At 34.0% G+C, this 26,226-nt stretch overlaps 1 protein-coding gene across 1 annotated transcript in view; it reads left to right on the top strand.

Annotated features, from left to right (window-relative positions):
* The first annotated feature begins 748 nt into the window (after window positions 1-748).
* LOC106464846 (PQ-loop repeat-containing protein 1-like) overlaps window positions 749-26,226 on the top strand; it is a 29,935-nt gene continuing 4,457 nt past the window's right edge. The window contains 4 exon segments of the mRNA XM_022392643.1: window positions 749-784; window positions 9,426-9,629; window positions 11,151-11,287; window positions 24,379-24,595. Of these exon segments, the coding sequence (XP_022248351.1) occupies window positions 9,427-9,629; window positions 11,151-11,287; window positions 24,379-24,595 (557 nt within the window). The 5' untranslated portion in view covers window positions 749-784; window position 9,426.

Here is a 26,226-nt window from a genome sequence, read left to right on the forward strand (position 1 = left end):
ACATTTGCTGAATGAATAAAGAAAGAATTATGTTTCTCATTTTTCAGGTGGGAAAGTGCCCCATTGCCCCCCTCCTTCTTGCGGACACCCTTGCCCTTATCTGAGGCAAATATATGTAGCTGACAAACCGACTAACAAACTCAGTAACTTGATAATCAACCAACCACTGTAACAAATGCATTAATAAATCAACAACCTGCTCTACTCTCAATAGAGCATTGGCGAGAGGTTAACGTAGGAGACAGTGGATACTAGAGTACAGTGGTGCTTTATGACAGTAGCGGTCAAATCCCACTGTTTAATTAAAGTGGCCCAATAGTTTACAGTGAATACTGTTAATTATCTGCTTCCTTATTATGATATAATCTATTAGTTCAAAAATTCTAGTCTCGCCTAACCTTGTTTTAAAAATATTTTTGAAATCGTTTCCAAAACATTCTAGCAAATTCAAGTCACTAAGATATGCGCTCATCATGTGATGTTTAAAAATTTCCTCATCCCAAAAACAGTACAAATATCAATATTAAAATATATTATTTATAATATCAATTTTGAGTAAAGTATCTGTAAAATTCAATTTAATTAAATAGAAATAATTATGATAATACTTTCGACATTTCCAAGCGTGTCAGTTGTTATTAAAATAATAACGGCATTAAATTTATTTTTCATTGTGTCTATGAATAATATTTCACATATTTACTATTTAAACTTGATCGGGAGATAAAAAAATTTACTTCACAGAGGGCATTTATACAGAGGCTAGCAACGATATTGTAATATGGTAACTTTAATTTAAATTATGCTTTCCGTCAAATCTATTGTATTAGAATTTTGAATTATTTTTAACATGTGATTTTTTGATATTTGGTCTTCTCATGACTTAATATTTTAATCTGTTTGTGGCTCGTTACATTTTTAGTACAATAACTTGAATAAGACGCTGCTAAAACAAAAGAACTTCAATTTTTCGAATCAGGTGATTCTTGGGTTGCTACAACTTATGTCTACAAATAATGCTAGGCACGGTGGTAGTAGTACTAATACTTGTAAGAATTTCCATAGTATTTAGATCTGATGCATAAACTATGGATAATAATCAATGTACGCGATAGACTAGATCTATTAATACTATTACATCATTATTACTAACAATGTTATTATTACTTAGTATTGATTAGAAAAGTGCTACTTATAAAGAAATTTCACGTATTAACTGATCAAATGAAACAATTTACCCATTTTATATTTCCTTTTTTACAAAGTGTCGGGATCTAAACTCAATTTTTAGATTTATATCAGATAATAATATATAACTAATAAACCTATTTCAAGTGTGCGTGAGGTTGATAAAGTACCGTGACTTTGTTAGTGATGTATTGGATATAAATCTAATTGCCATTATACACACATTTAGTATAATGTGATAACAATTAAACTGAAAATGAAAGCTCACCTAAGGAGACAATAAGGGGCCTGTTGCCAGTGTTGGTCCATCAAGGCTGTCCCATCCACTAAACTTTGAAAAAGAAAAAAACTTCAAATTGATCCTTATAATTTAAGTATGTATCAAGCCTTCCTTTAAACCTCTTTAAATGTACTGCATCCACGACATCTGAAAACAACCAATTTCAAAGGCTGATCACCCTATTCAAAAAATGAAATAAAATTATACTTATATTTTAACTACATGAATTATCCTGCATTTATTATAATTAAAAATCATATGCCATTTATTCACCGAACTTATTAGATTACCTAGGTCACTTTATAAATCTGCATAGTTCTTATAACAGCCAGCAACATGAAGTTTTAGACATTTTACTCTTGATCTAACTAAAACCATGAAAATAGCTGACATTCAAATTCACAGTTATATTCTTTGGTATGAAGTTCCTGCTCATGAGGTACAGTAATCATTATTCCAAAGAGTAAATAATGTTTGTTAACTCTACATGTAAGTGAAGTGGAATACATTGTGTAAGGTTTCATGACATGAAATAAAATACATAATTTGAAGCAAGTGAGAGGGTATAAATAAAAGTAGTGCCAATCTAACCAGGATATATTGTGAGGTATATCGCTTAAAGAAATATTTCTATGGAAGTAAATGTGTGTTAGCTTCAATTTCAAGAGCTAGTTATGAAGTATTGTTAAAATATTTTTTGTGTACAGAAAGAAAGTGCTGAAATTTTGATTTTAGAAAACACTATACTTTGTTCAGTGAAATAGCCTATCAGAATGTTTTAAGGTTCAATGACAGCATTTAATTTTTGAGATAGATTACTAAGAAGAACTTATGAGTGAAAGTAAAAAAGAGTGTATAGTAATGTATCAACCACACTATATCTGCTATATCCAGTGTCAATGAGGCTTTTTGCCCAATACCAAGGGCCTGCAGGCCAGTTGAAATCTGTTTATATTAACAAATTATATGACAACAACTGTACAGTATGAACTGGATCAATTTGGTGGAGTGTAATTTTTCATCAGTTTTATTTATGTCGTAAATCAGAATTGGGTTAGTTGTAGTTTGTCACTAAAGTTGAATTTTTATCACTACAGTTGTATTTTGTATCACCATAGTAGGGACTTAAAAAAATTATAAATTTTTAAAATCTCAAGGTAACTTATGATTACGTATAAAACACAAAAAATTACGATCCATATCTCTCAGAATTGAGTCTCTGTGTTAATTGGAAAATACATTATGGCATTTTTAATGGGTTAGTGAGTCCTATGTTAGCTCATAGGCATAGGAGTCAAGGGGGGCAATTGCCCCTCAAATTCTGGCTTTAATAGTTTTTTTGGGCAAAAATAACTCAAAATATTCAGGCAAAAGCTCTATACATATCTATAACTTTTACTTGCAAATTGATTATGCCTTTTCAGAAAATATGTTATCCACATGTGACATTTTCACTTGCACCCTTTAACCCTTTAGCACCATATGGTTCTGCATGGAAGTCATTGGAACCATTTTTTCAAGTGACTTTAAACCCTGTAGTACATGATTTTAAAGTCAGTTTTATATTTTCGGGCAAAACTTGCTTGCCCTCCCCCAGTCGAAATGAAACCCCTACACCTATGTGTTAGCTCATGTTGAATTTACAACCAGTGTATCTTGAAGAGCATTTAACAGGGTATACAGATTTTCTCATATATTCATCATTTCTTTGACTTTACCAATGAAAAAAATTTAGAAACTGAACTTTGAAAGACTTGCTTTTATAATATCTAAGTACTTTATTTTTTTCATTTTTAAAAATTTCAGCACTATGGTAGCCACCATGTTGTTGTATACATTTAGAAACAGCACAGATACATAATTTCATGTAGCTCATTATATCAGCCTCATAAGCATTTAGAACTTGGCATGCATAAAGAGTACAGTTAGATTCTCAGTATATTATATCATATAACTTCATACACTAATATAAGATTATCACTATTAGAAAACAATCAAAAATATATTAATGTGAACAAAACTTAAACTTATACTAGGCATGCCTGATTTCATATGCTAGTGGGTCTACTTTGTCATCATTAACATGGACAAAGGGAAACAATTGAATAGCATAAGAGCAATTATTAAGCGCAGTTGGCTTGAGGACTATATGAATAGTCATAATATAGTGGACAGAAGGCATGACGAACTAAATGTGTGTCCTTGGTAGATTGTGCTGAGTCTGTCGACCCTAACTGTAGTTCTGATATGGTATCTTACTTCCTCTCACATGTATAGTTGTTCTTGTTCAGTGCTGCCTTCTATATGCAAAAATTTTTATCATATGTCACAAGCCTTGAGCTCCCACATACTCCAAGATCATCTTGGTTCACTGCATCTTGCACGTAACTCATCATGTGACAACCCTCCGCCAATATGAGTGTGACACCCTTCCAACACATGTGACTCTATTTGATTCTACTGAACTATCACTTCTCATTAGGCAGTGATGTAGTGCAGATGTTTTTCAATTGTGTTCTCTTCATGTGTTGATTTTTTTTTCTGCAAAGAAGTGTTTCAATTTAATTATTCTTTTGCTACAGTTTTTTCTGTAGTTTTTTGCCATGATAACTTATCTTTGTTTATTTTTTATTTTTTGAATTCTTCACCCTTTATGATGAAATGTGAAGTTTGTTTCACAACTTCTATATTCTTCCACCTACTTCCAGCACCTTTACACAGGCTTCAGGTCAGAGGTCTCGACTGAGGATTTCTTGGCTATCATTCGTTGGGAAATTGATCATTATATGAGTCAACCTTCTTCTCCCGATAATGTTTCGACTTCCTCCTGAATCTTCTGAACTTGTTCATGACAAGGAGAATTTTGACATCCTTTTTCCTAGATCTAACTATGCTGTGCCTTCCCAAGTCTCCCCTGTGGAATCTGCTAGGCCTAACTCAGCCATTTTGGATATGATTTCTCAGGTATGTTCCATTTAATTCATTTCCCTCATTTCATATGATCCTGTTTCTTCCATGTTACATAAAACCCCTTCTTAGAGTACCTTGTTTTCCCTCCTTCTTCTGACATCAGGGCTCATGCTAAGCATTTCGTTTCTCAGTTGAGAGCAGGTGCTAGCATGCCTTGCCCTCCACAGGCTTTTTATCATTATGCTTTGGCTTATCAGGATGAATAATCCTTTCTCACCTCTTAGCAGTTGGAGTCGTGTTTGCCTGGGTGTGGGGCTGACCCTGAAAATCCTATCCATTAATGCCATGCACATCTTACCCTTACAGCTATCCTATGTTACTGGTCCATGATGTGTCTCCTTTTTAAGGCACTCCACCGATTTCCTGAGGGGTTTTGGGGGGATACCTTTTCCCTCATTACTTCCACATTGGTACGATTGTCCTCTTTAGTCCTATCCCTTCACACGTGATTTTTTGCTGTTGGGATCTTATTGGAAGGGATTGTGTTGTCACAGGTTCATCTATCTTCCACTTATCTACGTGATTTTTGGATGGCTCCTTTTATTTCCATCAGCCTGTTTTTGAAGATATTCCTGAGTTTTTGAAATCACGTATGGAATCTGTGAGACAACATTAGACCCTTTCATCTTTGGTTGCTCATTTGTCTCATTTTGATCCAATACCCTCTCCTGTTACTGTTTCCTGTCCTGCACTCTCCCATCCTTTTACCAGTTCCTACCGCTAGGGGTTCGACAATTTGTGTCTATCCAGTGGGAGCATGTTTGGCCAACTTTGTTTCCCTATGGCAGGAATTCACTACCAATCCTTGGGTGAACCAGGTTTTGTCAGAAGGACTTTTCATCCATTTCCTTTCCCTGCCACTGTTGTCTCCTGTACTGATATACTTTCTGTCACCTTGGGATCCTGTTACCAGTCAGCATGTATCCAAGGTTGTGCTGACTCTTCTATCACAGAGAACTATCGAGCCTGTCGGCCAACCTTCCCCAGGTTTTTTGTAGTCTCCATCCCAAGGAAACTAGAGACTGGTGTCCTGTGAATGATCTGTACTGCCTCAACCACTTTTTAAATCTTCCCTGCTTTACCATGGAGTCCTTTCTCACACTGCTGTGAGCTTTTTCTCCAGGGCTGTGGATGACCAAGGTAGACGTCTTGAATGCATTCTCCATATTCCTGTTTCTATCTTTGGTTTTTCCACCACAGAGTTGTGTATAAGTTTTGCGTCAAAGCCTTTACCCAACTTCTGCATGCTCGTGGGTTGTATTTACACCACTACATGGATGAGTGGCTCCTGGTAGCTCATTCTGAAATGGGGTCTTCACAACACACACATCTGCTACTGACAGAAGCAGCTCGTATGGGTTAGATTCTCAAATTGAAGAAGTCTTTTCTTTTACCTACCAATTAATTTCTCCACTTCGGTGTATTTTTCAACACTAACCTCAGTTGAGCCCAACCTTCTTCACTTTGTCTCTGTTTGCTGGAGCTTTCAGTTCTCCATGCCTTTGCTGCTCTCTCTCTCTTCCTCTTGCCTATCATGTTTTGGGTGCTTTCAACCTCATGGCATATCACCTTTCCAGAGCAGTTGAGGTTTATCCCATGAACGACCCTCAGGTTGCATTTGCCACTTTCCTCAACACAAAGTTACCTCTTTTTTTTGGTCTATGGTTCCTCATCCTCAGGCCCGGGCTGTGGATACTCTCAACCAGGACTGGTCCAACTGGTATCTTTATGCTTATCCTCCCATCCAACTTCTTCCCAGGGTGATTTCTATCATCCATGCCACTCTGATTGCTACTCTCACTCCATCCCTTAACCATCTATCTCAGTCACCGGTCTTTCATCCTGTCATTTATCAGGTCCCTGCCAAGGAGATCTGGATTGTCTGGGCAAGTCCTTCCTCTCTTGAGGTTTATCAACGTAAATAGAACATCTTCTGCCATTGGTCTTTCAGTTGAGATTTTTCTCTTTCTCAGCCCACAGTTCTTCTTCTTATGGATTTCCTCATCTTTCTGTTCAATCATGGGGCTTCTGTCTCTTCCATAGCTGATTATCAAGCAGCTTTATCCAGCACCTTTTGTTTTTCTTGATTTTGTTTGGTATTTTTTCCCCTACCATCTCCCTTTTATTATGTTCTTTCCAGATCTGTAGAGTTCCTTGTTGGGCAGTTCTTCCGGATTGGAATGTCAATATTGTCCTTTACTGCCTTACACTACCTTTGTTTGAACTTTTGTTCTCAATTTCCTTGTTTCACTTATCCTTTAAGACTTATTTCCTATTCCTTTCATCCTATGCACTTCGTTGGTCTCACATCTTTGCCATCAACATTTCACATACACTGTACCATTCCACATATGTTCTCTGTTATCTGGATCAATCTTTCCTCCCCAAAACTTTGGCAGCTCATGAGAGACATTCTTCCTTCTCACCAATTTCACTTCCATCTTTATTCCCAGTCTGATTTGGATCAACTTCTAGGTCCTGTACTTGGTTCCCATTCCTGCCTTTTCATCCCCTGGAAACTATCCTCTGTACATGACCTTTCTCCTTCTTCCCTTACAAGTTGGGTTTGGCAACTGATTAGATTTGCATATTTCTCCCTGTCTCCTTGTTCCCAAAATCTATTCCATTAGATCAGACATCTTACCTTTTCCCTGGCATCTCACCTCTATTGTCTGTTGGAGGAAATTCTTCAGTCATGCATGTGGACTACACCTAATATGTTTATCTCTCACTATTTTCATTGGGTGACTGTTTCTTCCTCATCAGGGTACCATCTTCCACCTGTTGCCATCCTTCAAACTTCAGTGAGGCTGTGACTGGATAAGTTGTCTTTTGTATTTATATAATTTTTTCCTTTCAGTGGCATGTCCCATTTAGGTTAGGATCCTGCTCAGTATCCAGGTGTGCTACCTATTTCTCAAATTTGCACTGTACGACCAAGATGTATATCTATGGCCAATAATGCATACTGTGAAGATGGGGTTTTACACAAGATTGCTTATAGGTTTCCTCACAATATATTTGCTTCATAAGTATGCCATTCCAGACTGTACTAACCCATGGTCTTATATGGGTAAAGCAGAAGGAAATAACTGCTCATCCCTGCCATGCCTTCGATTGAATAAATCAGGAGTAGTCTGCTTTTCAAAGTAGGGTTTTCATGGTCACACATTGCACTGTCTCCAGTGTCAGCATTCCTCCAGATTCTCCACTGCACTTTGTCCCACCTTGTTCTTCTAGTGGAGTATGGGAATTCTTGCCACTTTCCAGTTCTGTGCTGCTGGGGTGGTGGACCACGGAGGAGTCCTACTGAATATGATCACTTCCATTCAATAGAGAGTAGGGCAGTGGTATTCTGCTGGTGTAGATGGTGTTCAATCCTCCAATCATGCACTCCACTTCTGTGCAGTGTGTCTAGGAGGTTAAGGTTGCATATTTTTTTACAGAAGCGATCCATTTCCATGCAGTGGGACTTGGAGGTTGATGTTGTATGCCAGCTTTTGTGCAGTCCTATCTGGAGGATAATGTTGCTTTGGAGTAGATCTGTCACAATGCAGTTCACCCCTCTGATTGAGATCCTTCATCCTACCATCATGTCAGTTCCAAGTGTGTGGTTTTGGATTAGAGCTAGACCAATCAACATGTATCCTCACACATGTATTGGTTGTGATTATTCATCCTAACTCCAATTTCATAGATTTGCTTCATATTCTCTACCTCTGTGTGGTGGGTCCCAGAGGTTGATGCTGCTCACACATGCACTCCAACATTTGTGTGGTCCTATCTGGAGATTAATGTTGTTTTGGGTGGGGGGGGGGGGTTCGTCCCTCTAGTGCTCAATCTCAGAAAGTTTCCATACCTGAGGCTGTTGTTGCAATGTGGGGTTCCAGTCAGATTGGGTTTGGTTTGATGTGAATCTCCACATTGATGTGTCCCTGCTGGCATTCATTTGGATGTCTGATTCCCAGATATATGGTTTTGATTGTGTATTTGCACACATGTACCCCATTTTCTAGTTCTGTTTGAAAAGTATATGCTTCTGTTCTACTCAATTGAGGGGAAGATGGTGTGGACCCTCCTCCTACTACAGGTCAGACATGTTATTCCCTTAGTTTTGGATTGGAGTGGACCAGCCGTGTATTGTCCAAGAAATGCCCTAGCCATTTTACATCTTTGGGCACATCCATTTTCCTCATATTGTTGTCTGAGGATGGTTCTTCTACAGTCATTTCTACACCAGGATTGAGATTTTAATTCACACTAACCTGATTTTTCTCTCCTTTTCTGGTTGTGTTCCTCCCACTTTCTGCCCATGTATGCGACATCTATTTCTACACTGGGTGCTAAGTATACCTGGTACAGAAGTGGTGTTGTCTCCCGTGTGTGTTCTTTTCCCAACTGGGATCCCACTTCATGGGTGTTTGTTAAGTGCTCTTGAAGGATACTTCTTTTTATCCCTTGCACCGGTCCCTTCACCTCTTCAACAAGGGATTCTAGCTATACGTACACGTATTGGAAGTTATTATTTTCCTATAATGAAAATATATTTCTGATAGGTATTTACTTCCTCTCACCCTTCCTGCCCTTTCTCCCCACTTAAAACTTGTGCGTCCTTACTGCCTAATCTCAAAGTGATAGTTTGGTAGAATTTAATAGAGAGAGTCACATGCATCAGGAGAGTGTGTCACACTCCTGTTGGTAAAGGGTTGCTGCATGGCGATTTAGATATGAGACATAATGAACCTCATTGATCGTGGGGTACAAGGAGCTCGATGTTTATGGCATGTGAAAATATTTTAGCATATAGAGGGCAGCACTGAATGAGAATAGCTATACATGTGGAAGGAGGTAAGTACCTATTGGAGATATATTTTCAGTATAGGAAAATAACTTCTATTTTTATCATTACATTCGTATTTCTTCTTAAAAGTTGTATTTTACCATTACAGTTGTATTTTATTATTATAGTTTCATTTCATCATTACAGGATGGATTCTATGGACGTCTTAGAACATCTGACGGTCTCAAACATTGTGTCATGGTGTGCTTCACTAGCTATGATTTTTGGTGGGGTTGTCCCATACATACCCCAATATAGAGACATTAAAGGCCTTGAAAGTGCAGAAGGATTTTCAACCTATGTGTGCCTTGCTCTACTGATAGCAAATACTCTAAGAATAATATTTGGTTAGTGTTTACACTTTGTTTAATGTATAGAAGCAGTTGTTTCATTTTAATGTTGGTTTAAATATGTTTGTATCATTTACAAAAATGTCAAGCAAGAATAAAAACATTTAGCATTTTGTGAAACTTATATATATATATATATATATATATTGCTTTCCATGAAATATAAATAATATGATTCGTTTTACTTATGAATGATTTTTTTTTTATAAATCTAACTCTAAAGTTAAAGCGAAGCATAAATTACATTGAGTAAAGTAAACTAAACCTCCTTCAAATTGTTTAAGAAACTAAGTGTTATTAATTTGAACTTTGCATATAATGATGATAAACCTTTTCAGAATGACATCATGACAATATGGTGATACCATATTGGATGGCAACATGTATATACTCTCGGCAATGAAACAAATCTTTAAAATGTCTTTCTGCTGTTATGCATTTAGCTGCACCAGTGAACAGGATTCAGAACTGGGTATAGATATTTTTAACAGATTTCCAGCTGACCCAGAAAGAAAATCAATATGGGTTGCTGTAGCTATAAGTCAAAATCGGCAACTTTCATGGTATTCCCGTATCTGTAGTGCATATTTTGTGAAAGTTATTAGAACACGTTTAAGCAACATTTATATGAATTTAAACTTTGTAATTAAATATGTGTTTAAGTATCATGCTATTTATTAATTATTGAAACTTTTGATATTTGATAAGGGACCTCTATCATATCTACAAACACTAATGAATAATGTATGTAATTACAATGATATAGATACTGTCATTAGATTAGGCCAGGGTGAGTCAGACACCTCTTTGTTGTAGACCGAGAGGCATACAGGTAACATCACAATGAATAAATACTACTAATGGTTAGTACTGAACAAGTTTATGCTCATAGTAGAGACTATGGAAGATAAACGAAGTAGAAGCTACAAAAAACTTGCCTTAGCAGTTACAAAGGTACATTTGACACCTCGTCTTGCTAAGAATTTATAACCATTCAGGTTTCTATGTAATTTCATACAATTTCAACAAACTACAACTAAGTATCACAATAACTGGAAGCTGAACCTATTTTGACTTCACATCATGATTAGGCAAGTCACTGACATGAAGACTTGTCTAGGCCATCTAGAATGATATGTGGATTGAAAACAACAAAATGATTCATATTGATTCTCTCAGCTTATTTTCATAAGACATTTGGCATAGTGTTTTCAAGATTCAGAGTATATTCACTTAACTTTATCACTACCATTGACACAAAACAATAGATAGATTGACATCTGAAATGGCAAATGTGAATGTTGCACTTGTAAATCATGTGAACTTGGATGGTCTATTAAATAACATAACCTACACTAAAGTTGTCAGTTAGTTTGTGACTGAAATTTGTGATATTGTTTTTTACTGTTGTAATTTTATACTCATATATATATATTAATGTAATACATTATATTTTTGCATTTATAAAGTTGGGATTTTTTTGTATGTCTTTCCCTCTTTAGACTATTATATTTTTTAATAGGTTTGGTCATCCATTTGAATTGCCATTACTGATCCAAAGTGTTATCATGATACTGACCATGTTGGTTTTGATCCACCTCTGTGTTAGAGTTAAAAATAAAGGTGAGATTGTGCCAAGCTACCCAAAGCAGTTTACTGGTAAGTAATATAACTTTGTAGAAATCATACACCTAACTTTTAATTATCTGCTCAAAGTAATTAAGATTTTAGTCCATGTATTACATGTGGTATGATTATGGTGTTCAATATAGTAAAAAAAAAAGTTATTTATTTCTCTAAAAAATGGGATGATACAGTACGAAGTTCATTAACTGATATAAAACAGACTTTTGTTAAATGTCTTATCATTTTAGTATTTACTAAATGTATGTCAAACTGATGAATGATACTAAGATATTAAATTAGGTACAGAGTTTACCATGAATAAACTACATGACATTTCTGACTAATTTTGGTAATGTGGATGTAATTTATTTATAAAAGTAACTGTATGGAATTTGGGAGTTACACTTTGAAGCTAAAACAAGATTGCTTAAATATATAATGATTTAAAAACACTACTCACCTCTTCACCACAAACAACAATTACCTTGCATGCACTGCTGTGTAATTTCCTGTGCATTCCATAAGCCTTGAACAAAGCTCCCAACCCTACATGTTTCAATGTGTATTGTACCAGTCTATGATATAATCATCATTGGACTATAGTCCTCCACCAGTAGGAAGGCAACACATCCTCCATGTGCAGTAATCCCCAAGAGTACTAGCATTTGAACAAAGGTCCATTCTTTCCTCATCACTGATAATACTCAGATGTGATTTTTGTGTACTTTTTTCATCCTTTATAGGACTTGCGTGGCAATTTGATTTTTTACCTTGAGCTGCCTTTTCTTTGTCTTGCTCATTTAGTTTGTCTTAGAGTTCTTTTTTTTTTTTACTATGAGTATGCTCATCTGTTTAACCACCTTATAATTGTGATTTATGTTTTTAAAAAAATTCAAGGGTTGTTTATGACCATAAAATCTTACATCCACAGTTCTGCTACTTCCTGGGTCTCTGACACTCCACTTCAAAATCCCCCACCTGCTATTTCAGCTGTCACAAGAAGCACTTTGGCTATCAAAGATGTTATTGTCATTGTACATCAAATGGTTGGTACTCTTCTGTGTCATTCGTCTCTACTTGAGGTCCCTCATCTTTTGTTTATATTGCTTCTGCCAAGCCTACCTTGTCTTTCAATGACTTCAACCAGCTATTCCTACTGCCTGCCTTTGCTTCTGGTTCTTCTCTTCCTGATGAGGAACAGGTACCTCTGCCTTCTTTCTTTACAACTCTAATAACTCAAGTATGAGACTTTCTTTCTCCAGTAGTTTTTGATGAATCTTGGATTGCTTTGCTTCATGATCCTCCATCTTTTGACTTTCTTTTCTCTCCCCCCAACCCAGCCATTCAAGTTCATGTTAGTGCTTTACTGCACCAACTACCCACTGATCCATGTCACCTTGACATCCTTATTTTCACACTAATTTTGTATGTCCTGTAGTCATGATTCTTCTTCTTTTCTTGAACTTCAGTCCCTAGAATCTCTTCTTTCAGATTATGGTTCCCCCCATTCTCCTTCTTTGTCTCTTATTTATCAATCTACTTGCCTTCATCTTACTATCATGCAACTCCTTTGCTATTCATCTGTGCTTCTCTTTCTCTTGAAGACTCTCCATCAAAACCCTGACAGTTTTGATGATGACATTCCTTTCTATTTGTATACCACCCTGGCATCCATCTCTTCTACTGATGGTTCATTGTTGATATGGTTTCTTTGATTTTGAGATTTGCTTGCTCAGAATTCCTTCCTTGTGGATGTGTGCCTCCCTCCTCCTTATTTCAGATACCTTCCTCTCAATTCTTTCCTTCTTCACAAAGTCTTTGGATGTGTTTCCAATTCTTCAGAACCTTGGGATTGCCAGTAGTCTTTCCTGTTTTTCTGGTTTCTCACAAATGGCCACTTTTTAGGGGTGACTGTTGTGTTTCATAGAGATGACATGATTGTGTACTGCCACTCAGTTCTGGTCCTTTGGAAGCTCAGCTCTCCCTATTTGTGTATCTGTGGGCTCCCTGTGGCAATGATTTTTTGGTCACATAAGTGCTTTCTCGTGGTTTGTCCCTGTGTTTTTGTACTCTCCTCTCCTTTCTTCTTGTCTGGTTGTTTTTTCATCTCACTCTGATTGTGTGCATAATTCAGCATCTCAAAGAGGCTGTATCATTTCTAATGACTATGGAAACTGTAGAGTGGGTTTTTCACCCCACTTGGAGTTTTTATTCCTGTCTTTTTGTCATTGCAAAGAAGATTGGACATTGACACCCCATCATCAATTTATTGTCCTTGAATTTCTTTCCTGATGTTTCCCAGTTCAAGATGGACAGTTTTCTCAATCTGAGGTGTTTGCACTTTCCTAGTTATGGATGACAAAGTCAGTGTTTTCAGTGTATATCTTCTTATCCCAGTTTGTCTGTCACCCCATTGTTTCCTCTGGTTTATTTACAACAATCAGGTTTTTTAGTTCCAGGACCTTCCCTTCAGGTTAGCCACAGCCCCTTACATTTTCAATTGGATTATATGAGCATTTGCTCAGTGGATGAATTCTTTGGGTATCTTCACCACTTCTTTTTGCCAGATCATTCTTCTCTGTTCCATTTGACATGCTTTTTTTACCAGGATTTTAAACAGAGATATAACGTACATCAACAAATTGCTGTGCTTTTCTCATCAGTTGTCCCCCTCACCTGGTCCATCTTCTGGACAAGGAACCTCTGTGCTGTTCTCAAGGCTCTCACTAGTCCTCTGTTTGAACCATTTTCATCTTATGCTTGCAGGAAACCTTCTGAACAAGTTCTGCACTCAGTTGATTTTATTTTCAACTTGTTCTTTTCTTCCATAAACTTGGGTTGATTGGTTGTTTTCTCCCATTACTATCCCTTCCATTTCTTCTTTATATGATCATTCTAACCCAGATCAACTTTTGCATCTGGATTGTGCTTTTCATTGTTATCTCACCTGAAAAGCTCTTCGATGAAATTTGTCATCAGCTATTCATGCCTTTCTCATGACTTTAACCAGGTGGGTTATTCAACACATCTGGTTGATGTATTCTTCTTTGGATGAAGATGTTCTTACACTTTATTGCATCACCCCCATAAGGTTTGTCATCTCACGGCTTCTCTCCTCTCTTGTCAGTGTCGTCCCCAGAATGAGATTCCACATGATGGTTTCCTGTGCTTCTGATTTTTACCTCCCTGTAGACACTATTCTCCAGTTTACACAGAGGCTCTCAAGAAATGTTATATGTATCTCACCATCACTCCCAGTCACTCTTTGCTCTTCTTAGGTCTAGTACTTCATCACCTGATGCCAGTGGAATCCACCTTGTGGCCTGTTTTGCCTTACTAGGAATACTTACCTGATATCTGCATCAAGTGTTAAGCCCATTTGCCCCTGCTCAGTGCCTGCTATTGAGATGTTTTCTTTTTGTTTGTTTCTTTGCAAGACTGCTTCAGCTATGTCTGTATGTATCTTCCAGGCCATTGTACACTTGAATTACAAACAGCACTGGGGGTGTACCTGCTTTCACACCTTGTTTGCACCAGCTCTTTTTAGTTGTGGTAACCCATTGCACTGTTTCTCAGTGTGTATCTCTCCATTGTTTTACCCCAGATTAATTCTACCCCTTCCCCAATTCTTCTAGTGGATTATAGGAGAACCCTTGCTTCACTAGTCCCAAGCCTCTAGGCAAGTCAATATGGACTGGTGCAATCTTACTGGTACAAGACTGAGTGGATGCAGTTCTTATTTGCAAAGTAAGGCTGGAGTGTTACCTGGTAGTGTAGTACAAGACATTCCACTACATTCTGAACCAAGCTATTCCCAGTTAGATCTAAGTAGATGGGTCTTGGGTTCACCTTGGAATGTAGGTCTGGGATGCTACTCCCTGCATCTGATTGTGGTGATTATCTCACATATTTCTCAAATATTAAGCAACCTGACTTCTAGCCTTAGCCACACCACACATTCATGCTCAGCTGGCTACATGTGAGATAATGGCCAGTTGAGCAATATTACATTCCACCCACATGAGCAACAATTTAGTACCATGCAAAAGATTGTGTCACTTTTTTCCTTGCTCTACCTCTCCTTACAATGAACACCACATTCACATTGGGAAAAAAATAATCCCTGTTTTAGGTGAATGTGGTCTCCCACCAAGTGCTGCCCCACTAAGCTACCCTCATCCTCCACCTGATAGGGGTTGCATTCCATGAGGTTTCCCTTCCTGACACCTTTTTCAGAAAGGAGCTCATCTTTGTTTAATTTTTTTTTTCTATACTGGCTCCTCCACCTGACTCGTCATTGTGGAATCCTAACTTTTTGTGGTGTAGAGAGGTGAGTAGCATTTCTGAAGTTAACATTTTCTTTACCTGAAAATATATTTCATATAGATACTTATCTCTCTGCACCACTTCCCATCCTTCCTCCCCAGTTTTGATGCCTTTTGTTTACCTTGTCAAGAATGAGCCTTTGTTCAAATGCTAGTAATCATGGGGATTACTGCACATGAAAGACTTTTCACCTTCTTATTGGTTGAGAGGTATAGTCTAATGATGATTACATCATAAGCTAGCACAATACATGTTGACAGATATAGAGGTGGAAACTTTGTTCAAGACTTGTGGCAGATGCAGGAAATTACATGGCAGTCTGTGCAAGGTAATTGTTCTTTGTGGTGCAGAGATGTGAGTATCTGTCTGAAACACATATTCAAGTAAAAAAATTACTAAAATTTAACATTAGTTATTTTTATCAGATCTTGATAACACTAGTTGTTGATTTATGTCACAATTTATCAATTAAAATCTTCAGTCTTAACAGTTTTGGGCTTAAAGAACAATTTGCTCAAAATCAAAATCCTACCTAAAGAACTCCGGAATCTCTAAACAGAAGTAAACAAGAGGGACATCAGTATAAATATCGTACTAAAAACTTGCATAAAATGGTGATTACTGTTTGCCACTAATATCAAAACCTTGAAATAACTTAACGAAAATTTCCCAACAATAGTAATACCAAGAGATTTGGATTAATTAGTTTCTAGTTGAATAAAAGAAATTTTAGAACAAAAAAACAAAACATAGGCCAAATAAAAAAGCAATATCAGTTTTATGAATATTTTTAATATGCTTCTGACTGGAAAGAGATTAACTGAACAGTACATATAGAGTATAGAAAATATATTGTATATGTACTGTTCAGTTAATCTCTTTCCAGTCAGAAGCATATTAAAAATACAGTTGAATGTGCATTGTGTAGGTAAAATTGAACAGTCATTAATACATTCATTCATAAGGTAATTGTAATGTATGCTTTGATTCATCCAGTATTGTTTATCTTTCTAATTTCAAAATAATGCATATGTTATCAGCACAGAAGTACAGATTCACTTGGGAATTATTTATATTTAACATAAATACACATTTATTTGTATAAAAGTTGTGTTAAAAATGATTGGAGTGCTCATTCTAATATAGTAGTCGAGAAATGTTATAGTAAAACCACTGAATTTCTAGCAAGTCAGTGGGTAAACCATTAGTATGTACATATCATGATGCTTAATAAGCCTTATAAAAATTCCCAACACCATACACTTTGAATGACACTTTATGTTAAGCTTTCTTTCATATGATTTTACTGTTCGAATCTTTTGCATCATGATGCACTTCACATTCTAATCCCACCAAATTATTAAATGCAACAGATAAAGGATATAACTGTGTATAGTACTTGATTTTATTCCTTGTAGTCTTCCAACAGCTAATCAGTCAACCTCTGAACACCGTATTTTTTAATATACAAGATATCTATTATCCTAGAATTTTGGAAACACTTTTGAAAAATCACACCACTGGGAATATCATTTAATACAAAGAAACATAGTTTGTTGCACATGTAAGAATAATCTCCACTGTTCTTTTTCACATCATACAATCACTATAGTTCAATATGTTCACCACAAGTTAAAGGAAAATATCAGTCTATACACAGTCTTCTGCTAAGTTTTTTGCAACATTGTAGGATTAATCTTTGTGGAAGTTTCTTGGATACATTGATGCAGTTCATCCTTACTAGTGTAAACCATGTTATAAAGCCTCATAGAAAGAAAACGAATGGCATAATCTCCAAAGAACACAGGAGCCAGCTGATCAAGCCTCCATCCCTTCCCATCAGCTGGGTAATGTTTCATCCAATGTGTTGCAGATGCAAAGGCTTCAGCTTAGAGAGGCATCATCCCGATGGAATAACACATTAGATTATAATGTTTAGAATTGTAGCAAAGCAAAATTCCATGGCATGTCAAATAAAGATGAGCAATTAGATATATTTCCTAATCAATTAATCAACATGCTCATTAATTGATTACATTTGATTAATTAATACATAAAACAGGGGTGATCCAGGATGTTTGTTTTTTTTGGGGGGGGGGCATCTAGCCTTACCAGAACTACTGATAAATTTATATTATTTCAATGTTTTTCTACTTATAACTATACATTACCAGTAACTTTAATAATAAAATTAATTAGAAAGCCTACAAAATCATTATGAGTAGCTCAGATGAGTTATAATCCAATTATTACAAAACTTATATCTTTATTTTTAAATAATGTGATTGATATGGATATTTTAGAATTAAAATTAAATAATTATAATTATATTAAGGATAAAATTATAAAGTATGTACCCAAATTCATATTTTAGCATTCATAAACATGATGCCCGATTTCAATTTTTTTTTAATTCATCACTTATATAGTCATAGCATGTGCATTTTCACTTATTTTGGATATCAACAATATGAAAACATCTTCCTCATGAGTATTATAACTTGCAAAAAATGAAAAATCGATTTTGTAAAAAGTATATGTTACAACGGCTGCAGTTGTCCTAAGCAATACTAACTGATGAAAACAAATCTGAATATTAGAGCACACACATACATACATTGTTAGAGTATCTAGAAAAAGCAAAGACACAAAAATTTACCATGCCAACCTTTAATTGACATTCACATATATATATATAAATATAACTGTATTGGTTTTAAAATAATCAGTTATTTGCTGAGGCCTAACAGATTGCTGTAGGCTGCAACTTTGTTGACTTTAGAAGAAAAAAAAAGCTCTTATAGTAACCAATAGACCAAACAAATAAAAACACTGACATCTAATATTTGTTCATACTATTGGCTGTTTTTTATTATTTTCTGGAAAAAAATGGAGGAGATTGGGACCACTCCTAGATTTTTCCCTTCTTATACAACATTAAATAATACTTTTATTAATTTCTGTTGGATGCAGATTTGAATCCAATCACTGAACATAACTAGCCTTTCAGCAGTGAGGGTGTTATTAGTGACATTCAGTCCCACTTTTTTTTTTTTTATTATAAAAGAGTAGCCATAGAGTTTAGTGGTGGGTGGTGTTGACTAGCTGCCTTTTCTCTAGTCTATCACTTCTAAATTAGGGATAACTAGTGCAGATAGCCCTTGAGTAGCTTTGTGCAAAATTCCAAAAACAAGCAAACAAACAATTTCTGAAAAAAAAAAAACAGGTGTAAGGGATGGTGTTTTCCTTAAATCCACACCCATTTATACAACATTAAAAAATACAGTTACACAATTATAAATTAGAAACATAACACAGTGTTACAAAAACAATACATTTAAATATTATTTAATACTTAAGTAGCCAGAGAATTGGTGGTGTGTGTGTGCTACCAGGCACTTACCTTCCCTCTAGTCATCAGTGTAAAATTAGTAATAGTGACAACCTTAGTAGCTTTGCAATAACAAAGAGAGAACAAATAGATTTAGTGACAAAGAGAATCAAACCCGATACGTCCCCTACTTGCCCATTATGTAGCTTTGTGCTTAACATCACACAAACATAATAGCAGTAAATATTCAAAACCCTAATTTCAGTTAGTTGATTATTAATCATAATTAAATCATAATTAATTTTAATTTCAATTAATTGACAGCTGTAATTATCATAATCAGTAATAATTTGAAACACTAATTTCTATTAATTGATTATTTTCATGACATTAATTGATCAATTATAAGTTTGATTAATCACTAGGCTTATGAAACACTAGTCAATGTAATTGATGCTCCTAGGTAATTGATTAATTTGCCCAGCTCTAATGTTAAGATACTTGTTTCGTGTAACAGTTTCATTTACAAAATATAATGGACCCATGATAGTTTTATGGGTGATTGCTGCTCAAATGTTCATTTTCAAGACTGTATTTCACATGTTCAAATGATATGAAAAATTTAAAAATAATTCTTGCATGTGCACATAGTATGTGTGTCTATAGAAAAAGGTTTTCTTGGTATGAGTTTTCAAAAGTGCCTCCAACATGTTCAAACATCCTGGACAACTAAACACAATGTTTGGTATGTTTAAATGATTTTACTTGTTATTACATTATACTAAATATAACTTAAAATTTTTAAATATTAAACTATGTAGCAGGTAAGAAGGTAAAATTGGTGTTATGCTTTAGTCATAATTTTTACATTACAAACATTTCCACTTATATTACCTTTTCTTAAACATAATATTTATTTACATTGACTGTATTCATACCTGGACATTATAAGTTAATTTTACTAAACCAAGAATATTATTTTCTCAATGTCAGGCTATAAAATTTCACATTTCCTTAAAAATTGTCCGTAATATGGTTGGTTCAGTTTTTTATTTTTTTACAGAATTTATAGTACATACTGGAGGAACTTAGACATTTTGGCAATAAAGTTGGACAGAATGACTTTTACTCTCCAAATAATAATTAAAATATTTTTTATTATTACCAACATTTCACTATTGTGGCTTATTGAGAGCAAGTAGTAAGGAAACTGTTTGATTTGAAAATATACATTAACTTCAAATCACACAGTTCTTGTATTACTCGCCCTCAATAAGTCACAATGGAGAAACTTAAGCAGTAATAAAAAGTTTCTTATTATTGTCTGGAGAGCAAAAGTTGTTGTTTTTCTAACTTTATTGCCAAAATGTTTAATTTTATACTCAAAATTATCAGTATTTTACTCTAAATTTATTAAAATCAGTTGTTGTGCTATACTATTTACTGACTTCCTCTTTGTTTGCTTAACAAACTGTTACCCAAGATGCCGCTGGGCATAAACAAGATGATCGGACTCCCAGTCATCGTAGCGAAACGATCATCCTTCCCTCATATCGGGTTTTCTTGGGTATGTTATTTCATATTTGTAGCTTGATTATGCCCATGAAGTAAATATTATGTTTGGAAACCAATTAAATAATTCACTTTACAGTTCTTAATATTTTCAATGAAACATACTTTAAATTTCTGTTATACAATAGACTCACAGTTGTTGTATAGTCATTCTTGTGTAGGTAGTACAGTGTAAGAACATTGTACAGTTGTAATTGTGTGAAATAATAATGTAGTTACTAAAGTGTGTAGTAATTCATGTAGTCAATAGTGTGCAGTAATTTGTATATTTAATACAGTGTGAAATAGTCATTCATGTAGTTAATACAGTGCAAGTTGTTCTCATACTATAAGTATAGCATGAAATAACTGTCATATAGCTAGCACAGTGTAAGTAATTGTGATATAATTAGTACAGTGTAAAATAATTAATGTAAATAATAAAGTGTGAAATCATTCATGTACATAGTGCAGGGCAAACTAACCATCGTAGTTACTACTGTGTGAAGTAACTGATATAGTTAATATAGTTTGAAGTGACTATCATAAAGATAGTACAGTATGTCATTAGTGTCATTTAATTAGTACAGTATGTCATTAGTATCATTTAGTTAGTACAGTATGTCATTATTGTCATAGATAGTACAGTATGTTGTTAGTGCTGTATAGGTAGTACAGTTGTTATTTGTGTCATATAGTTAGTACAATATGTCATTAGTGTCATATAGTTAGTACAGTATGTTAGTGTTGTACAGGTAGTACAGTATGTTAGTGTTGTATAGGTAGTACAGTATGTTATTATACTGTATAGCTAGTACAGTATGTTATTAGTGTCATATAGCTAGTACAGTATGTTATTATCATTGTAGTTACTACAATATGTCATTAGTGTCATATATTACAGGTAGTATGCTGTGATACAACTATTTTACATTTAGTCATGTGGGAAGATTATGATGTTGCTTATGGTTCACTGTCCTTCCCTACTTTTTTTTCTTTTCATATGCAATAAATTAGCATGCAACATCCCCACCACAAACAAACCTATACACTATAGTGTTGTCATGATGAACTACCATAAATACCCAGGATATCACTGGTCATTTCATTTTCCCACATTACACTTCCTTCCCATCCATAATTCACTCCAAAAGAATTATGTATTTTTCAAACCTAAGTGGTTATTATCATGAAGGGGTGTGTGATGCAATGTGAAACATGGTAAAGTTAATCCAATGTAAATAATGTAGGACAGTTAATACAATGTGAAGCATGAACTACAGTTGTATGAATCATGTGGTAGAGTTAGTGCAGTGTGAAGCATTTGGTACATTTAATACAATGTAAAGCATGTAGTACAATTAATACAATGTCAAGCATGTTGTACAGTTAATCCAATGTGAAGAATGAGGTATACTTAATACAATTTCAAACATGTGTTTCAGTTAATGCAAAATGAAATGTGGTACAATTAATACAGTATGAAGCATATGAAACAGTTTATGGACTGTGAAGCATTAAAGACAGTTAATCCAATGTGTATATTGTTCTAACAGTTAATTCAATGTAAAGTATGTGGTACAGATAATCCAATGTGAAGCACATGGTACATTTAATATATTGTAAAATGATATGGTACAGTTAGTACAATGTGAAACATGAGGTACATTTTGTATAATGTGAAGGGACATTATACTCTTCTACATTTAATATGCATTAAAATATCTTCAGAAATTTTTTTAGATAATAATTTACAAATTACTTAAAAGAAAATTTGGAAATAAAGACTAACTCGTAGTACTTGTAATTCTATATCTGTGGAATATTTTTTATAATTTGATATTTAATCTTAAACGTGAGTATATTAGATTAACAAGTTCACCAGGTTTTTTTTTTTCTATAAGAAGATACTAACATTAACAGAAACAATTATTTTGTGAATTAACATCAAACCCACCAATACTGTTTGTGAAAGTTCATTTTCCAGCATAAACAACAAAGCTAAAGAGCTGGGTATAATTGGTTCACATCATACCATATTTTCTTGAGCATATATAAACATGTCTTGTTGTGCTTGATGGTATTACATATTGATTTGCAGATAAAGAAGTATGTATATATATTTTTTGTTCCTTATTATATGCCACAGTTTATTCTCTGATGCATAGATTGTGCAACTAGATCACAATATTGGCATTTATACATTTTCATATATTATTTATAAAATACATACTTATAATAGTATAGAAAATAAAAGAAATTTATTATAACTTTGTGAAATATCTTTTTGTATAACTTACATCAAGACATAATTAAGTTTAACTGTGTAACGTTTTAAAATCAGTAGGTTAATTTCATGAAAGATAGCTGAAATTTCTTTGGTTGATGTAAAATACACCATGAAATATTCTTGTTGACTGCCTGACACTGACTTTTAAATTATTGTTTATTCTGTGAGTGCTGTATTAGTTTAAGATAAAGTGTGCTTTTCTGTACTTGAACTCTGAATTTATTTTCTGCATGTTTAATAAAATTGCATCTTACAGTCATCCAAACTTACTTTTATGCGTCATTTGCTTCTACTTTAATTGTTTTTGATAAATACTGTTATATTAGGTGTAATGAAAATTAAGTTAGTGTATTATGCAGAGACATGTTATTTGATTGTTTGTGTTACATTAAACAATTTACACTTTTGTGTTTTCAGAAATATTTCTTTGACTTGGGGAGTGGTTTGACTTACCACCATTTTGTTTTCACAAGTGTACATTTATTTGAATTAAAGAAAGTATTCATATATGTATTTTTCATTTTCAGCTTCTGATGTCTCTGTAGATAATTGTGATTGATTCACTCGTAAATTACAAGCCCTTAGAAAGCCCATTTGTGTCTGAACAACTGTTTTCTGTGCAAAGCATCATGAATTCATTGAGTTATAATTTAACAGAATAGAAGTTTACTTGTTTTACATCTCATAACTCCATATGATCACAAAAACTAATAAAAGTGAAGAGAAGAAATATACACACTTTCTGTTTTATTTTCTTTAACAATATGGCAATATTTGTTGAAAATGACAACAAGTGTACTAATTCAGTGAGAAATAATAAATGTTAGAAAATCTCAAAAAAATATTATGAATGTTGGTTAGACTCTAAACTAATCTCTGAAAACTATTATGTTTGTTATTTAAACTCTACATGCTTGGTAGATGATATTTCACAATACGTTTGACGGGAATAATATTTGATCTACAACTTTATCTCCTTAAAGTGCAGAATATTAATTTTCTTCCTTTCTCCATATATATATATATAATGCTTTTCATTGAAGAAACTCAAAAGAACTTGCATGTGCCAGATCACAATTAAGATTAAACTTGAGTGAAACTTTGGAAGGTCACTCGGCTGTAAAATAATTGAAGTTTTTGTACAAACAATTTAAAAGTTTAAAGGTTTTTTTTTACTGACAAGTAGGACTTTTGTTGTTTAATGTACACAAGTTCCTATAATATATATATTAAGCAAACATTATAACAGTTTTGTTTAAAGTGTTTATTATCATGCAAGAAACATAATCATAATACGTACAACAGAACATAATAAGAGTTCTATTGTTACACTACTTCAGCTAGACATATGATGGCTTGACACTTAGTACAAGTAGAGAAAATAGTGTGTACAGAAATGGGGATTTAGTTTTCATTCCAGATAAATTTTGGGGGTTGTTTAACTATAATTATAATAGTATTAAAAATACAAAGTTTTTGAATTTTGAAGTCTGTTTACATAATGAATTTTATTATGTTTCTTCATGCATATGTGTTTAACTGATATTATGAGTGAAACTTTATCTTAATGGAGAAGTATGGCACCTTCTTTCTGTTGTTCTGTAACTATATCTTTTGATTTAACAGATTTTGATCCTCGGTTCTTCTGGAAGTGGACAGATTTTTTGAGTTACATTGAGTTTCTTGTAACATTCACTCTAGTGGTTGGAGCTATTGTGTACATATTTATAGACGTCTCCTTAGTCATAGAAGTCATTGGATTTTTAGCGGTACTGATGGAAGCAATGCTTGGAGCTCCCCAGTTTTTAAGAAACTATCAAAATAAATCAACATTTGGCATGAGGTAAGTTTACAAATACCAAATTTCTGTCTTGTGAAAATGTTTTTCATTAAAGAAATCATTTTTCAGAAGGATAAAAATTCCTAAAAACTGGCTCAGTTTATAGAGAATACATTTCTGCTAATGCTGGTTATATGATATTTATTAGTCCATGTCTAATTATTACATAAATTGTCAAGACCAGTAAAATGTTACACTGGTATCAGTTGTTAACAAAATTTTAAATACATTTCTTGGTGTGTGTAATGGGGTTATCCAAGGTCTATTTTCGATAAAACCATAGACCATGAGTCTCAGGCTATAAGACTTTACTGTAGATGTACATGAATAGATAAATAGATTGATAGTAAAAATAAAAAACTCATGTCTAACAAAATTATTAAGTTCACTGAGTGCATGAAATAAATAGACCCACGTATGTCTGAAAATTTTCAGTCACCTGTATTGTTTTGTACCTGAATTGTTTTATGGGTTCAGTTAATGCATTGGCAATATTTATGATAAACACCAATGATTGCAGTTCATATATTTTAGGCCAATACATTATATATGGTTTTATAAATAAATAACCATTTAAAAATTCAGAGTAATTAAAGCTGTGAGAAAAAAAAATGGGGGGGGGGGAATTCAAATATCATACATAAATTGTATATTGTTTAAAAGAAAAACTCAGTTTAGTTAACCTAATCCAAATTAATTTTTTAATAAATTTCCTCTTCCTCGCTGGTTTTATTCTTGATCATTAGCTAAAAGTAATGATATTGAGCATAATAACTGTCTTGGAAATTAGTTTATTAAAATTTTTAATCAAGACTATTAATTTCCTTATTATAGATTACATAGAACATCCTATGAACTGTCAGCCTTAAAACACTACTTATTTGATCTGTTATGTTTCCATAGTTTTATATTTTTTACATGAGAAGATACTGGAAACACTGTATAAGTCAGAATTAACAATGGTCTGTCTAGTGTTAATACAAAAGATCCAAATCTGTTTGTTCTTGTTTCAGGTTATACTTATTTTCTATCGCACACTAATATTTTTTTCACTTATTTTTTCTTATACTGTTTCCTTCTGTTATTTCATGGGAACTGGATGATGAAGACTTGTGACTTTTTTTTTGGTCTAGGCAGGGTTGCCAACATTACAATTTTATATTTATTGACATAACAATAAACAGTGATTTTTTTAACTGACAACATAATTTTTTGCTGACATCATTAACAGAAAACATATTTTGTTATTTATGGATTTATAGAAAGCGTTAAAATGCAACTTTTTTTCACTGAGTATCCATAAATTTATGGATGGTTGGGTCACTAGATATTTCAAAATAGTTATAAAAATGTTTTGACAAATTTGGTGTTATATGATAGCTATGGTAAACACTTGATGATTTTTAATCATTAATTCTTGTACCTGTGCTCAGTTTGCATGTATCACATAAATTATATTCCCCTTTTTAAGTGCATATGTACTGGTTTTTTGTTTTTTTTGTGGGCTAATCCTGGTAAAGTTTATTGTTTTGGCAACCATTAATACACACAATTTTAGAGGAAGGTACTTTCAAACAATAGAAATTATTAAGTTTTTAAATTTTTGGCATTTGCAACTAACTTGTACACTAAGA

Source organism: Limulus polyphemus, unplaced genomic scaffold (genome assembly GCF_000517525.1).
Source record: "Limulus polyphemus unplaced genomic scaffold, Limulus_polyphemus-2.1.2 Scaffold1758, whole genome shotgun sequence".
In the NCBI taxonomy this organism is placed as follows: Eukaryota; Metazoa; Arthropoda; class Merostomata; order Xiphosura; family Limulidae; genus Limulus; species Limulus polyphemus.